The sequence below is a fragment of the Phyllobates terribilis genome, unplaced genomic scaffold (assembly GCF_046119375.1).
Source record: "Phyllobates terribilis strain yellow unplaced genomic scaffold, ASM4611937v1 Scaffold_2__4_contigs__length_985480577, whole genome shotgun sequence".
Taxonomy (NCBI): domain Eukaryota; kingdom Metazoa; phylum Chordata; class Amphibia; order Anura; family Dendrobatidae; genus Phyllobates; species Phyllobates terribilis.
The window spans coordinates 265327123-265345695 of NW_027362762.1; the positions used below are offsets into that span (position 1 = coordinate 265327123).

General features: G+C 38.5%; 1 protein-coding gene across 1 annotated transcript in view; it reads right to left on the minus strand.

The window, feature by feature from the left end:
- Nucleotides 1-9365, minus strand: part of LHFPL5 (LHFPL tetraspan subfamily member 5) — a 32690-nt gene extending 23325 nt beyond the window's left edge. The window contains exons 1-2 of the mRNA XM_073669071.1: nt 8954-9365; nt 8523-8759 (exon numbers count right to left, since the gene is read on the minus strand). Coding sequence (XP_073525172.1) covers nt 8523-8759; nt 8954-9365 — 649 coding nt within the window. The remainder of the gene's footprint in view (nt 1-8522; nt 8760-8953) is intronic.
- Between the last annotated feature and the right edge of the window lie 9208 nt (nt 9366-18573).

Here is an 18573-nt window from a genome sequence, read left to right on the forward strand (position 1 = left end):
TATAAACTTCTGTGAAGCACCTTGGGGTTCAAGGTGCTCACCACACATCTAGATAAGTTCCCTAAGGGGTCTAGTTTCCAAAATGGTGTCACTTGTGGGGGGTTTCCACTGTTTAGGCACATCAGGGGCTCTCCAAACGCAACATGGCGTCTGATAATTATTCAAACAAATTTTACATTCAAAAAGTCTAATGGTGCTCCTTCCCTTCTGAACCCTGCAGTGCGCCCAAACAGTGGTTTTCCCTCACATATGGGGTATCAGCGCACTCATGAGAAATTGCACTACAAATTGTGTATTCCATTTTTTCCTGTTACCCTTGTGAAAATAAAAAAATTGGGTCTAAAGTAACATTTTTGTGAAAAAAAATTAAATGTTCATTGTTTTCTTCCACGTTCCAAACATTCCCATGAAACACCTGAAGGGTTAATAAACTTCTTGAATGTGGTTTTGAGCACCTTGAGGGGTGCAGTTTTTAGAATGGTGTCACTTTTCGGTATTTTCTGTCATAAAGGCCCCTCAAAGTCACTTCAAATAAGATGTGGTCCCTAAAAAAATGTTTTTGTAAATTTTGTTGGAAAAATGAGAAATCGCTGGTCAACTTTTAACCCTTATAGCTTCCTAACAAAAAAAAATGTTGGTTCCAAAATTGTGCTGATGTAAAGTAGACATGTGGGAAATGTTATTTATTAACTATTTTGTGTGACATATCTCTCTGATTTAAGGGCATGAAAATTCAAAGTTTGAAATTTGCAAAATTTTCTAAATTTTCGCCAAATTTCCGATGTTTTTTCACAAATAAACGCAAGTGATATCGAAGAAATTTTACAACTATCATGAAGTACAATATGTCACGAAAAAACATTCTCAGAATCAGGGGAATACGTTGAAGCGTTCCAGAGTAATTACTTCATAAAGTGACAGTGGTCAGAATTGAAAAAATTGGCCCGGTCACGAAGGCAAAAACAGGCTCTGGCGCGAAGTGGTTAATAAACCCCTTAACAATCACATATTTGAGGTATTCGTATAAGGAATTGCTTATTTTTATGAAATATACCTTGTTAAAGAATGACCACCATCAAAATTGTAACATAGAAGGCATCAGTGTGTTGTACATGATTAACATTACAGTGTATGGTAGAAGCTTCATAATTTATTTATCCATACTTGAAAATTACTGATGAAACACTGATGTAGAAACTGGCCAATCACTGATGACACTTCTACCATTTTTTGCATAGGTAAACAAACATGGACATCTATATGAAGCCTAAAGCAGTGATTTATAGTTGTCATTCGCGGACTTTGCTAGCAATGTGTTTATGGTGTTAATCAAAATGTTTCCCAAATGTCTTCAAAATGTATATAAAAGGGAATGTTAGGGTACATGCAGGGCCGGCCCAAACGTATAGGCGAACTAGGCGGCCGCCTAGGGCGCCGACCCTAAGGGGGCGCCAGAGAAAAAATAGAAAAAATTGTAAAAAATCTTTTCAAAAGGCAAAAAGTTTTAGGGATGGAAAGAAAAGTGTACATAAATTTTTTTATCATAAAATTAAAAGAAAAACCGATGAGCTTCAATTTACGCACGGAAAGGAGGCGCTAAACTACGGACGTGAGTCGTTTGCATCGTCTGCTGACAGGTGTTTGATCCCGCGCGTTTATTTTGCTCCTAAGTTTTCAAATGTTGGCAAAGCAAAGCAAACAACCAAAAATGCACACACTACACTAAGGGGGCGCCCGAGAGAAAAAAATACGTATACTTAAAAGGTAGGTGTACCATATGGCCTATTTATACGTAGTTTGGACTTTAGGTACTAGGTACTAGTTGGCGATTATATTGAAAGATGTCATCAGCAGTCGATGCGGCTAGTGGGAGGAGTCTGTTTTGACGCATTGGCGTAGACTGCCTGGACTGCCAGTCAGGCCAGCTAAGGCAAGGGAGATAGTATCTACGTTTTTTGCATATCGGCACGCGCGATTATAATATTTTCGAGGTATGTCTCTACTGTTTGCGTGCTTTATCATGTGAGCCATTGCTGTTATTTTGTATATTCATTAGATTCATTGTTCCATGAGGTTTCATGAATGCAAATAGAAAATAGGAGGTTTTTAGTAAATTTTTGGCCTAGGTTCTAAAGTGTTAGGCGCTGCGAGGTAGGTATATTGTTTTGATTTTCAAAAATATTGGAAACATTGGAAATTGTTAAAGAAATTTGTGGTTTTTGTCTTAAAAGTAAAATCGTATTATATAATGTTCAGATAACAATTTTAATCGGTGCGTTAACTTTTAGGTAAATGCTGTGTGTTGTAACGAGTCATGGCTGATAAGAAGAAAAATCTTTCGGGTTTCAGAACCGTAAAAGAAAAGCTGAGGAGGAGAAATCACTTTCAAAAATCAAAGGGTCATTTTTAAAATATCTAAGCAATAGAAATGAAGACGCGGAATTCCAAACGTTGGAACAACAGGCTTCTGTTGCCTCGGAAATATCGAATGTGGAAATAGAATTTGTTTCTCATGCTGAAAATAGTGAACTACAACCATCAATATCTGGTGGTAGATCTGATCAAAGTACCAGTACTGACATGGAGGCTGGTACATCTATAGAAATACTACGCAAAGACTATTCGGACGATCCCACTACGTGGACCGTAATCAATGATGACTTACGCCTAGATGTAGTAAAAGTTGGCCCCACACAAGTTAAAGCTTTTGATTTTCCTTTGGACACTAATCGTAGAAAATTTTCTTGTGTTCACTATAAACGTCGTCTTGTCAATGGTGAAAGTCTTGAACGCAATTGGCTAACGTATGCTATTCAGAAAAATTCAGTTTTTTGTTTTTGCTGCACGTTGTTTCCAGACTCATCACTTCAACTAGGAATCATCAAACGCTCAGCCTTAGGTACTGATGGTGTAAATGACTGGAAAAACATATCTGCTATTTTAGCCTGCCACGAAAAAAGCAAAGATCACATGATTAGCTTTCAAAAATGGAAGGAACTCGAAAATAGACTTAAGATGAACAAGACCATTGACGAAGAACACTTACGCAAAATTGAAGGGCAAGAAAAATACTGGCATCAAATTTTAGAAAGGTTGATAGCTCTAGTGAGGGTACTAGGTACGCAAAACTTAGCATTCCGTGGATCAAATGATGCATTGTTTGCATCTAATAATGGGAACTTTTTGAAATTTGTGGAGTATTTGGCTATGTTCGATCCCGTCATGTGTGAGCACATTCGGAAAATCCGGGACAAAGAGATTCATGCACATTATTTGGGAAAAACAATACAGAATGAGATGATTCAACTGCTAAGTAATGGTATTCAGGAAAAGATTCCTGACGATGTCAAAACTGCAAAATACTTTTCTGTAGTGCTGGATTGTACTTCTGACGTGTCTCATGTTGAACAAATGACTATCATTGTTCAGTTTGTTTCCACATCAGAAGACAAAAAGTTTGAAATTAAAGAGCACTTCTTGGGATTCATTCCTGTTTCTGATAGAACTGGAGGTGGTTTGACAGCCGCTGTCTTGAACAAATTTGAAGAACTGTCACTCTCTGTGGACAACTTACGAGGGCAAGGCTACGACAATGGGAGCAACATGAAGGGAAAAAACATCGGACTACAAAGACGAATTTTGGACATAAACCCACGTGCATTCTCTGTGCCTTGCAGCTCCCATTCTCTAAACTAAGTTGTCAACGATGCCGCTAAATGTTGTTTTGGAGCGACAACTTTATTCCTGTTAGTTTGAAATCTCTACATATTTTTCTCTTCGTCAACTCAGCGTTGGGAAGTACTCGTGCGTCATTTGCCATCTCTGACTCTAAAACCTCTAAGCGAAACAAGGTGGGAAAGTAGAATTGATGCTCTGGCCCCCCTCCGTTACCAATTGAGCGAAGTCCATGATGCCCTAATGGACATAGCAGAAAATATTAGTCTCACAGGAAGCTCTGGAAATGTCTCCCGGCTAGAAGCTCAAGGTCTTGCTAAACAAGTTGGAACCTTTTCTTTTGTTACATCTGTTCTAGTATGGTTCAACATTTTGTACGAAATCAATTTGACAAGTAAGTTACTTCAGTTACAAGAATTCGATTTAGCTGCTGCTTCTCAACACCTTGACAAAACAAAGAAATATCTGCAATCATTAAGAAGCGATGAAGAGTTTGAGAAGCTGTTAGTTGATGCGAGGGAAATCGCAGAAGAGCTTGGCATACCAGCTAATTTTGAGTCAAGTTCTGCGCCAAAACGTTTAAAGAAAAAAAACAGACAGTTCTCTTATGAAGGGAAAGATGAGCCCATAAGAGATGAGAAACAGAGTTTCAAAATTAACTTTTACTTTGCAATCTTAGATACTGCTATAAATTCAGTTGATGTGCGGTTCACTCAGCTGAAAGAAATGGAATTGAAATTTGGATTTTTGTACCACATCTGTTCACTTGAGGGAAAACCAAGCAAATTTGTTCTGGATAAGTGTAAAGCTCTGGAAAAGTCTCTTACACACAACGAAGTAAAAGACATCGATGCCATAGAGCTATGTGGTGAACTGCAGGCAATGTCAAGACGTGTTCCAGAAGATTCATCACCAAAAGACGTTCTTGAACTTTTGCTTAAATCTGACTTGAAAGAAAGTGTCCCCAACCTGGTGGTGGCTCTAAGAATTCTTTTGACTCTGCCTGTGTCCGTGGCCTCAGGAAAGAGAAGCTTCTCAAAACTAAAGCTAATTAAAACATATTTAAGGGCAAATATGATGCAAGAGAGGTTGGTTGGGTTGGCCACAATTTCGATAGAATCTGAAGTTGCTAAACAAATTAATCTTGGTGACTTAGTGTCATCCTTTTCAAAAAAAAAGGCAAGGAAACAAAAATTTTAATTACCTATGGTCGTTTTTGTTTTGTGTTATTGATTACTTTGTATATATTTGTCCTATACAACTTCTCAGAAGATTAAAGAGTTAGGAGAGAGTTAATTAATCATTGTTGTTGTGGTTTATTTTGCTCCTCAATTTATATCCCAAGTTTTCATCTACTGACAAGAATAGTAGGGGCGCAACAAAATAGTTTCGCCTAGGGCGCCGTAATCTCTCGGGCCGGCCCTGGGTACATGCACATGAGTTGTTCCTCTGCAGACCTCCTGCAGCAAAATGTGTAACATTAAAACTACTGCTAATTTCATTGCAAGAATGGTACAGTGAAGCCGCATATTCCATCCTTTGCAGTGCAAAATGGGCATTCAATTATTCTTAAATCTTATGTGCTGCAACATAATACGCTGCAGATTTGGTGTTGACATTTTACCCTCCAAAATAGAATAACATACTGCATTATTTTGTCTGTTACTTTCAGCAGAATCTACAATAGAAGCTCCAAATTGAGCTTTGAATGCAGATGTGAGCAGAGCCTAACCTACTGCAGTTTCATCAGTTCTGTCAGTTTCCTCAGCCCATCACCATTTAACCTCAATAATGGGAAAATGATCAAGATTAAACTGATAATGACCACTGCAAAGTGTTCAATTTGATTTTGAGTAATTATTTTATCTACTTAAATAGCATCATCATATTCCACAGCGCTTTATATACATTATCATCGCTGTCCCCATTGGGGCTCAAAATCTAAATTCCCTATCAGTTTGTCTTTGGAGTGTGAGAAGAAACCGGAGAACCCGGAGGAAACCCACGCAAACACGGGGAGAACATACAAACTCCTTGCAGATGTTGTTCTTGCTGGGATTTAAACCCAGGACCCCAGCACTGCAGGGCTCCAGTGTGAACCACTAAACCACTCCACTTTTAATACCAAACATTGTTGATACACTGTGGGAATAAATTATGAGCACAGTTTTATGCAGATTCATTCATTCTTATGGATTATTTAAAGCTGATCTGTCACCAGATTTAAAAATGTGCATACGTTAATCAGTAGATCTCTTACACCTGATGAGACTGATGTACTAACTCAAACAGTAGCAAGACTCATAAAATGCTCATGTTAATATCAGTGTGCCGACACAGCATTAATTATCCAGTCATAAATTCAGTAGGGCAGGAGACGTACTCGATTATCTTTATGTTGACTTTTGAATTTATTTGTTTTTCTTTGGTTGGTCAAGAAACACAAACTATTATTTGTATAAGCCTGAATATTGACACTTGAGTTGATATTTACTGCAACTTATTGTCTGCTAACTTTGCAAGACAAGGACGCAGGATCACTGAACAATAGATATTTGCAAAATATGTTAATTGACCATTGTGTGGGCCCTGTGACTTGTTGACCCGCAAAACAGAGAAGAAAGAACTATGCCAATCGATTAAATGCTCAAACATTGAGAGTTCAACTCATCCCACCTACCCCCTGACTTGTGGATGATGACCTGAGTCACAGATGTGGAAATAAAAATGGATTTCTATTGTTCTGCAAGGAGAGTCAGAGTGAATTGCCAGAGCAACAGCTAAGACAACATGGCTCCATCAAGAGGGACGCAGATATGATTTTCTACAGGATGTCAGCTTAGGGGGCCACGGCCCCACCTGGAAGAACACAGATCTGCTCCATTGAATATCATTGAACCCATAGATACATTTGGGGAAGCTAGGATTGTGATCCACAAGTCACCTGATCCCAGGGATATGTTTGGGGAAACCAGGTTGGCACCCTCCTGTCACCTGGTCCCATGGAAATGTTGGGGTAGCCAGGCTGGGACCCTCCAGTCACCTGGCCCCACAGATATGTTCAGAGAAGACAGGTTGGGACCATCTGGTTGCCTGGCCCCATGGAGACATTTAGAGAAGCCAGGTTGGGACCATCCGATCACCTGAACATGTGCCTCAATGGAATGTCAACTTCCTAAGCTTGTCGTTACCTCCTCTCTATAGGCGCCCACCAAAAGCAGGGTGCCACTCGTGGAGGTAGTCGGCCCTGGAAGCCCCGGAGTTATAGCTGCTCTAATCCCAGCAAGTCAGCGGAAGGGCGAGACTCTGTAATTTTGCACCATCTTGGGTATTTTGCTGGGATTGTTCTATATGTTATTGTCTGTTTGGTGGTTCAATAAAGTATTGCCACACTGTTTTACCCTCACCCTGTGTTGTCTGAGTAGTGTTCTGCCCACGGGAGACCCCCGTGTCTCCACAATCAGATATGAGAACTTTCAAAAAAGTTTATACAGCCATTCTGACATAGATTATCAAAAGTAAGTACACCATCCTTATTTTTACTGCCAAGCAATGCTCACATAATATTACATACAGTACAGACCAAAAGTTTGGACACACCTCATTTAAAGATTTTTCTGTATTTTCATGACTATGAAAATTGTACATTCACACTGAAGGCATCAAAACTATGAATTAACACATGTGGAATTATATACTTAACAAAAAAGTGTGAAACAATTGAAAATATGTCTTATATTCTAGGTTCTTCAAAGTAGCCACCTTTTGCTTTGATGACTGCTTTGCACACTCTTGGCATTCTCTTGATGAGCTTCAAGAGGTAGTCATCGGAAATGGTCTTCCAACAATCTTGAAGGAGTTCCCAGAGATGATTAGCACTTGTTGGCCCTTTTGCCTTCACTCTGCGGTCCAGCTCACCCCAAACCATCTCGATTGGGTTCAGGTCTGGTGACTGTGGAGGTCAGGTCATCTGGCGTAGTACCCCATCACTCTCCTTCTTGGTCAAATTTGAGATCCTTGGTTCCAACCACCGTGTCTTTGTGCGACGCAGAAAAGGTGAACGGATGGACTCTACATACCTGGTTCCCACCGTGAAGCATGGAAGAGGAGGTGTGATGGTGAGGTGGTGCTTTGCTGGTGACACTGTTGGTGATTTATTCAAAATTGAAGGCATACTGAACCAGCATGGCTACCACAGCATCTTGCAGCGGCATGCTATTCCATCCAGTTTGCGTTTAGTTGGACCATCATTTATTTTTCAACAGGACAATGACCCCAAACACACCTCCAGGCTGTGTAAGGGCTATTTGACCAAGAAGGAGAGTGATGGGGTACTACGCCAGATGACCTGACCTCCACAGTCACCAGACCTGAACCCAATCGAGATGGTTTGGGGTGAGCTGGACCGCAGAGTGAAGGCAAAAGGGCCAACAAGTGCTAATCATCTCTGGGAACTCCTTCAAGATTGTTGGAAGACCATTTCCGATGACTACCTCTTGAAGCTCATCAAGAGAATGCCAAGAGTGTGCAAAGTAGTCATCAAAGCAAAAGGTGGCTACTTTGAAGAACCTAGAATATAAGACATATTTTCAGTTGTTTCACACTTTTTTGTTAAGTATATAATTCCACATGTGTTAATTCATAGTTTTGATGCCTTCAGTGTGAATGTACAATTTTCATAGTCATGAAAATACAGAAAAATCTTTAAATGAGAAGGTGTGTCCAAACTTTTGGTCTGTACTGTATATAGCACACAGAATACTACTGTATAAACAGCAGAATGTTTTTTTTAAAATCCTCTTAAAGTTAAGAACATTTTAAGAAACTTCAAATAATGAAAGACTAACCTTTGCTTTGGACCTTGAAATCTTCGGGCAGCAAACTATCCTGCCTATTTCCGAGTGTAAAGGCAAGGAAAGAAAGGATAAGAGCATCCATTATGGCTATGATAGCTAGAATGTAGGCCCAGCGCACAGTACAGGCTCCCAGCGTATATTTATCAGTCTTATCTCCACACATGCGCTTCACTTCTGTAGAGTCCCACCCATCTGGGTAAATTAGGCATCCGATCATTATGCCAGCTGCTGCAAGGTGAGGAAAAATTAAAAGTTTTCATATGCCAAAGTAGGAGAAGAAACTAAAAAGTAATTGTTCACACTAATTATAAGTATAATGGAGACTAAATAATATAGAGTAATGTAATTATTTTACACTACTGATCTTTTTATGCATTGTCTTCTAAATAATAAATGAATAGGTAACCGTTCTCATTTAGTACCTGCAGCCAACTGCATCCATCCACAGACCTTGTACACTGTGGCCGAATTGCAGAAAAAGAAAAGACTGAAGGCCAGCATGGAACCCACCACCAGAAACATGGACACTCCAATAAAAAACATGGCAGTCTTGAAGGCTCCTGATGGTATGCTCTCAAAGTCCAAGGCACTTCCTTTGCAGATTAGCTCTGACGTCAGTGCATTTCCTATGCAATAGCTGAACAGACCGAAATAACCAGCCTGAGGAGTATTTAAACTATCCCCAATCCAGTAAGGTTGTATGAAGACTTCTACCATGATGATAGAGAAACATATGGTAAACACTGCCCACAAGACACCAATGGCACGTGCATTACGTACATAGTTGGTGTGGTATATTTTGGCTGCTTCTTGCGCTGGCAGTAGCTGAACCATTTTGATCCGATTTTGGTATAACTCTTCTCAAAAGAAAAACCTTAAAGCAACAAGAGTAACACAAATCAATAAAATATACAGCAAAGACACAACGTTTAATGATACTCATCGGTTATTTTCAGATCACCACCACACTTCAATGCTTCACTCAACCCTTTCTCTAGCCTACTAAGTTTTGTCTTCTGCCGGATAGTGGACTTGGAACTGTTGTGTTAGCTGGCACCTGTTCACACTAGCTAGGATGTGCTGGTCATTTTTTCTATTTGTAGTGGCTCATGTTGGCAGCTGGGACTCTGGCCCAATGGGAAGTCATCTCATCTATTGTGAGAATAACATCTTTAACCCTTTCACTTACAGGACAATTTTCACACCTTTGTCAAACACAAATAAAACCTGAATTATAAAATAATAGACACCAGTCGCATTAGTAAATTGTCACCCAGCGCTTTTGTAATCATGGGTGCTTTCATGCACTTTTGCATAAAAGTGTAACATTTTGTAAGAATTCTTTCAAAATTCATACATGTGGCTTAACATCTAACCCAGCTGAGCCTCCTAAAAATTAAACTAACAGATGTGCAGAGTTCATACATGTCACTTATGCTTATATCTATATGAGCAAATCATTACTTTATTTAACCTAACAATTCTGTAATACAGTTACCGAGTCACAGAGTTAACAATTGTCTAATTAGAGCTGGGGTTATTAGACCTGCAACTGCTCGTCTTTTAACCCCTGTTGTAAAAATAAAAATAACTCTACCCCTTAAATGTGACCTCCAGAGGACATATAGATTTCCTAAATAGTAAGAGGGGTGATAACATGAAGAAAGGTTCCTGTTTCCTGAGGCCACTTGTGGCTGTACAGCCAGTATCAGGCTACAATCTTTCTTCCTACTATCACTTGCATGAGTAACCACTTCCAACTCCTTCCTTACACACACAGAACCCGGAAGTAAAACTTTTCATGATGCACCTGACTTAAATCAGTGCTGATCTTCTTAGATTATCTTTTAAACGGTACATGACTCAATATTTTAAAGACCCCCAAATAGATTAGTTAGCTGTTGGGCGAACACTCAAAAAAAAAAAGTCAAAATTTGGGTTTTTTGGAGGTGGGTCAATCAAAAACACTAATGTTAGGGGTCTTTCAATGTAGAAAAATATATATTTAAAAAAGTACTGTGCAAAAGTTTTAGGCAGGTGTGGAAAAAAATGCTACTGCGCAAGAATGCTTCCAAAACATAGAAGAGTTAATAGTTTATTTTTTATCAATTTAAAAAAATGCAAAATGAATGAACATGAGAGAAATCTAAATAAAATCTATACTTGGTGTAACCATCATTCAGCTTTTTAAAAAAAAAAAAAAAAAAAAGATATAAAAAATAGATTCTAATCATGCACCTTTTCCACCATTAAAATATAAAAATATTTTGGATCACCATGTCCATAAAATTACAGTCTATCAAGATATAAAATTAATCAATACATTAATCAATTAGACACCATAAGGAATAAAAAAAAATCAAAACACCAGAAATGCAGTTTTTTGGTCACTATTCCTCCCTTAAAAAAATGCAATAAAAACATTGTGTGTTCACCATTTTGGAATGAATAAAACTGTTTGCTCGCCACACAAAAAAAGCAAGCCCTCACGTAGCTCAATGGTTGGAAAAATAGCAACTTTACGGGTCTCAGAAAATAGCGACACAAAACAAACTTTTTTTTTACAAACTTCTGAATTTTTTCTATACAATGAACTCTGTATAAACAAAACAAAAAAAAAACAATGGTGGATTTTCATTTTATTTGGGGTTTTTTTTTATGTACATTATATAGTAAAATGGGTGATGTCATTCAAAAATACAACTCTTCCTGCAACAAACAAACCCTTATCCAGTTATGTTGACAGAAAATTCAAAAAGAGCTGTCGGAAGAAGGGAAGATAACAATATAAAACTAAAAATGAAAACTGGTTGTAGAGGCAAGTGGTTAATATATGTGAATATTCTCTCTTCAAACTTGATGTCATCCAAGTCACTTGTCATAATAGTGGCCAGCATTTCCCTATTCTGAATGTTATTTCTTCTATGTCAACAGGGTCGGACTGGCCTGGTGGGGTATCAGAGAAATCCCTGGTGGGCCCGTGATGTGGACGAGAGAGGGGGAAGAAAAGAAAAAAAAAGCCTGCGATATTTAGGGGCACAGGCCCTTTAAAACCACAGACAGACTATGTGCAGGGGAGCACGCATGCAGCGTTCTTTACTTGAACCGCAGCGTCGCATGATGAAGCTGACTATTGTGCGTCTGATATTGCTGGCGTATGACGTCACTGTCATGCGCCGCCTGCAACGAGTGCACTCACATCAGCTGCCGGCCTTTGCTAGGTCGGCGGCCATTTTAACACGCCCGGCTCAGTAAGGTAAGAGGAATCTTTTTTTCTGTGTGGATGCGGCATGGTATGGGGGCCAGGATGGATATATGAGATGGGGGCCAGGATGGATATATTGGATGGGGGCCAGGATGGATATATGGGAAGGGGGCCAGGATGGATATATGGATAACTTTAGGGTCCAATTAGGGACATTATTACTGCTGTAATATAATTTACTTTTTAGGAAACTGATTTCAATGGGGGGGACAAAAGGTAGGTCCTGTTACTGTGCAAGGCGGCACTATGTCGCTTTTTTTCTTCATCTGGCATAGTGTAGAAGTCGGGGAAAAAGTGGGGAATGTGATCTAGAAGCAATCAGCTATTGATAACTGTGTTATTTTCTGCAGAGACGAGTCCTGGCTGGAAGAAGTGATGGTGGTCTGTGCCAGATGGAGAAGAAAAGCGAAGATGAAAAACTTCACCTAGAAATGTCACTGGTGAGTCAGTGTATCACATGTACACTTACACTATATAGTATATACAGAGCTCCTGTGTGTAATGTCACTGGTGATCACTGTATTACCTATACGCTATATACAGAGCTCTTGTGTATAATGTCACTGGTGATCACTGCATTACCTGTACACTATACACTATATAGTATATACAGAGCTTCTGTGTGTAATGCCACTGGTGATCACTGTATTACCTATACGCTATATACAGAGCTCCTGTGTATAATGTCACCAGTGATCCCTGTATTACCTGTACACTATACACTATATGCAAAGCTCCTGTGTATAATGTCACTGGTGATCACTGTATTACCTGTACACTTACTACACACTATATACAGAGCTCTTGTGTATAAGGTCACTGGTGGAAATAACTTGTTAGTATTGTGGTTTGTATTCATGATCAGTATTGTATTATTCAGTCACTATGTGGTGGTAATATGTGATCTGGTAATGGTGTGGCGGTATTTGTTCCTTGTATATGATAGTATTCGGTCACTTTGTGGTCCGGTCAAGGTGTGATGGTACTTGTTCCTTGTATGTGGCATTATTCGGTCACTATGTGGTGGTAATATGTGATCTAGTTATAGTGTGGCGGTATTGGTCCCTTGTATGTGGTATTATTGGTCACTATGTGGTGATAATATGTGGTCTGGTCATGGTGTGGCGGTATTTCTCCCTTGTATGTGGCATTATTGGTCTTGGTGTAGTGGATTGTGTTGTGTATGGCGGTCATTTGTTCTCTCTGATATCAATTAGAAGATTCTTTATTTCCATTAAAGATTAAATACTTGCAACACAGCGGCAGAGATGCACTTACAGGGGTTCTCCGGTGAAAAAAAGTAATCATCTTTCCACAGGATAAGTGATAACGTATTGATTGGAGGGGGTCTGACTGCTGGGACCCAATCGGCAGAATGTGGAGCTTTTATCCCCATTAGACTGGAGCGGCATGTGCAACTTGACCACAGTTCCATTCATTCCCTAAGTGGATGCGAGCGCTGCTCTTGTTTTTTTTGCTAGCCCCAAAGAGAATGAATGGAGCTGCGTTCAGACATCCCACCAGCTGCTCCATTTTAAAATGGGGATAAGTGTCTTGTCAGGGATAAAACTTTGCAATTCTTCCAATCGGTGCGATTTCCAATGGTTGAACCTAAATGATCAATAAGTTATCATCTATCATGTGGAGCCCATGGATCGGTGATAAGTTGTTTTCACTAAAGAACCCTTTAATGCAAACTACGGTAATTGTACATCCCAGGTATGGTGGTGCACAGTATATGTGCAGGAGCCGCCTGTGTTTTACAGTCGATGTTCCACTCTAACAGGGATAACTGCTTAAAGATATTTGCATATAGCTGTAGGGTGGGCCTCTAGGGTCAGTTAACCCTGTGGGCCCCAGACACCCCAGTCCGACCCTGTATGTCAATCATACTTTTTATTTTTCTATATTTCAAAACATGCATTAAAATGTATTGGTTACAGTGCTGACATGTTCATAAAACTCCACCTTTGCCTTGCAATAGCCTGCATTTTAAATCTTATGAAAAGAAACATTGTGCACTAGGCTTGTCCATAAAGGTTATTTTGTGTGAAATTCCATTCTGATCATGACCAGAATTTTCCTGATTCACACTAGCAGAAAAGGGAAATGACTGTTGAGAGAGGCAAGGTGCTCCTGACTGTTCCAGTATAGTAATAAAGCCCTGTAAATGTGCCCTACATTCTGCTGTATGATCAATACAAGATGGAACGTGACAGTGTGTTATGTGTTACTATTTAGAAATAACAAAACAATTGCAACATTCACATTTCTATTACATTATGTTTTGCAATAAGAATGACCTGGACTAAAGTATTCTCCATTTGATCATTTTGACATTTCAATTTGGTGAATATTTTTCTTGAAAGTTACATTTAAAAACCATTAAGTTACAAATGATTGAACAATTTCTAATTAAACTAATTAGAGATGACTTATATCATTCTGTTTTTAATTCCATTAAGTGGTAGCTACACTGTTCAAAATTATTAGGCATGTTAGTATTTTGACCAAATCATAATTTTTATGCGTAATTTCCAACTCATGAATGCCTATTTATAAGGTGATGTTTATTTGTGTAATGGGGGATGGTGTGGACTAAGGATATCAACACCCTTTATTATGCAGCTTGTTTTCCTCAGGAATACTGGCCAAAAAAGAGGTTTAACTGACTCTGAAAATTAAAAAATTGTTACAAGTCTTACAGAGGGATGCAGCACTCTTGAAATTGCTAAGATATTGGGTTTTGATCACAGAACTATCAATCGTCAACAGATTAAGAAACTAACAGACTCCATGGATGGAAGGCTTAGGACTGTTGTTGAAAGGATTGGGGGCTATATTGGTCACTGACTTTTTTTTTATGTATTTTTGTACATTTTGAGTTGTTTGGTTATTATTCTCACTTTAACAGATGAAAATAAACAATTGAGATGGGAAATTTATGTTTTTCATTTAGTTACATAATAATTCTGCCCACTATTAGTTGTCCAATAATGATGCACACACAGATATTTTCCTAAGAGAGTCAAAACCTCTTTTCTACTTTCTTAAATATTCAAGTTTATTAACCTCTTCTATTGACCAACAGCACTGTAGTTGTTCAATAATAAAATTAATCATCAATATTTTACATATTGACAGTGCTCAAACGTGTGAAAGTAAAGGAAGGAATTTTTTTACAGTTTAATTCTACACAGAAATATTTGTTATGATTTCATGTGTACCTTTTAGGGTTCTGATTTTATGTAGACAGGATTTTCTCACAATTTAGGCATGTTTCACCGCATGTCATATTAGTGAGCAACTCTCACTTTTAACCATTGAATAATATACAATGTCTCAGGCATGCACAAGCAAATTATGAGATCTAATTTGGCTAGGTGAGAAACTTAAGACTGGGATCTAAGGGGTAAGGTTTCTTCTTGTGAAGAGTGACAAGCCAGGCCTGGCATGTCAGAATGACGAGACTTATATGCCATGCATGCTCCACTGGGAAATTAAACATGAAAATTGCATCTTCAGAAAGAAAGAGGACTTGAACTCTAGTGCCAACCTACCCCTTGCCTGCTGGTATATCTGACACTAAGAGGCAGTAGTACATAGCCATGAGCATCCTGATGTAACATAGTAACATAGTAACATAGCTTGTAAAGCCGAATAAAGACTTGAGTCCATCAAGTTCGACCTGTTAGTTCTGTAATTGCTAAAGTTGATCCAGAGGAGGGCAAAAACCCCAAATGATTTAGCCAATCTTCACCTGAGGAAAAATTCCCTCCCGACTCTGAAACCAGCAGTCAGAATAAATCCCTGTATCAACCTACTATTTTATTTTATTTTTAAGTATATGCTGAAATCTGCCTGGTATCTAGAAAAGCATCCAGTCCCCGCTTGAACTGGTGTAGTGAATCTGACATTACCGTCTCCTCACTCAGTGAATTCCATATTCTCACTGCTCTTACCGTAAAGAACCCCTTCCTATGCTGGTGCTGAAACCTTTTCTCTTCCAGTCTTAGTGAATGCCCTCTTGTTACCGTAATATCCCTCCTTTTGAACAAATCCCTGGCAAGATCTCTATACTGTCCCCTAACATATTTGTACACATTTATTATGTCCCCCCTCAACCTTCTCTTTTCCAGGCTGAATAGTCCTAGTTTTGCCAACCTCTCTGGGTATTGCAGTCCCTCCATTCCCTTTATTAATTTTGTTGCCCTCCTTTGTACCTTTTCAAGCTCATTTATATCCTTTCTATATATTGGGGCCCATAACTGAGCACAGTATTCCAATTCACAGTATGTGAGATCTATGTAGCAGTATCTCCACCGATATCATTGAGTTACTGAGATGCTACATCAGCAAAATAGTAGGAAATTTGTAATAATAATTATGAAATAAAATCAACAATAGCATTTCAGGTGGTTTCACACCCAAAAGGCCTGATACAAATGGTGCAAATAATACATGAATTATGAGAAAAAACTAAAACTCTATTTACAGTTGTGCTCAAAAGTTTACATACCCTGGCAGAATTTTTCCTTTCTTGGCCTTGTTTCAGAGAATATAAATGATAACAAAAAAAAGACTTTTTCTCCACTCATGGTTATTTGTTGAATACATTTATTGTCAAACTACTGTGTTTTCTCTTTTTAAATCTTAATGACAACCAAAAACATCCAAATGACCCTGATCAAAAGTTCACATACCACAGTTCTTATTACCGTGTATTGCCCCCTCGAAGATCAATGACAGCTTGAAGTCTTTTGTGGTAGTTGTGAATGAGGTTCTTTAATTTCTCAGATGGTAAAGTTGCCTATTCTTCTTGGCAAAAAGCCTCCAGTTCCTGTAAATTCCTGGGCTGTCTAGCATGAACAGCGTGCTTGAGATCTCTCCAGAGTGGCTCAATGATATTGAGGTCAGGAGACTTACTAATGTGAGTTCCCTATCCCTAGTCTCATACCGCCGTCTTCACCTTCTATCCCTGCCGCTCCCGTTGGTCTCCAGGAGGTCCAGCTCTATTTTCCAAAATCCCAGCCAAGGCAGAAAATATGCAACAAAAAAACATGATGTGTGAACAGAGAATTCTGGTTTCTCATAGACTTTGCTGGTACTGCAAAACGCAGTTGAAAATTTGCATAAAAATCTGCAGCAAAAAACGCTGAAAAACACAAGATGTGTGAACATAGCCTAAGACTAGGTGAATGGACTTTAGATTTGAAGTACCACTCCAGCGATGAAAAAAAAAATACTGGAGTGCTGCTTTAACATAAAAAGTCTCATATTTCTTTAAAACTGCACAAAAATTGTGCCAAAGTTTCAAGTGTACATGAAATTAAGCCAAAGATTAGGGGTGGACTGGAGTACATTTGCACCAAATTTAGCGACTGTTTGAAAATCATCTGGAAACCTCATACTCTGCCCACAGTGGTGCAGTGAAAAAAACCAGCAGATAAAAAAGTTACTTTAAAAAAGGCATAAATGGAAGGGTGAATAAGGCACAAACAAAAAAAGGCGCAAAATACTAAAAATGCAATTAAAACAAATGTAAATGCAATAATTAATGGCGAGCAAAGTGTTTTGTAAAAATGGCACTATAGTCTTTGATGTAGTTTTTGTTTAAATGGTTTTTATTAAGGGAAATTTTACATAATGGGGAATAAAAACAAAAAGGGGATACAATACATAAGAATAATGAAGAAAACCAAACAATGGAAGAAAACTAGGAAATGAGAAAAACAAGCTGTACCTTAACCTATCTAAACTAAAGAAGATAAGGAAAGGGAAAGGAAAAAATAAAGGAAAAAATAGGAAGGGAGGGGAGAGGAAAAGGGGCAGGGAAGGAAAATAGAAAAAGGAGAGGGGGACGGAAAAGAGGAGAAATAATAGGGGGAGAGGTTAAATGGGGAAAGAATATACTGGGAAAGGAGAAGGAATGAAAAGAGGGGGGGGAGCAAAATAATTATCTGAGAAGTGCTTAATGCAAATAATACAATGTACATTATAGTGTACCTAAAACACATTTCATGTTTTGAAGAGTGAAAAAAAAGAAACAAACAACTGGCTAACAGTTGGGATTTATCATAAGAAAGGTAATCTACATTTGAAGGAAAGAGTAGGTTACATAGAAGACCATCTGGCTTCATATTTTGGAAGAGTATTGTTTTTTAGGGCAAAGGTTAGTTCAAAAGTGTTATGTATTGAGACTCTATCCATGATATCATTAATTGGAGGGATAACAGGACATTTCCATTTGGTTCCAATGAGCAGTTTAGCGACTGCAAAAATATGGAGAGATATAAATCTAATTTTCCTAGGACGGGAATTAGTTTCAATGGAGAGAAGAGAAAGATAAGGAGAGATAAGTATCTTCCTTTTTATATAGTAGGTTATTGATCTCTTCCCATAAAGGCTTTATTTTTGGACAAGACCAAAAAGTATGTATAATACTACCAGTTTGCCCACAATCTCTCCAACATAGATCAGACAAGGTTAGGAAGGCTTCTTTAAGCCTAACAGGAGTGAGATGCCAGCAAGAGAGTATTTTAAAGTAGTTCTCATGTATATTGGCATTAACGTTAAATTTGTACATGAGCTTAAAAGCTTGTTGCCAATTATAAGAAGAACATTTTTTATTTAGGTCTGTTTCCCATTTTATAATCGATTTAGGTTTTTTAAACTCGAGATCTGAGTTAAAGAACATGTAAAGATTTTTCATGTTCCAAATTAAGTCAGATGATGGGTTTTCTAACAATGTAATAATAGCTCTTGGGAGAGCTAAAG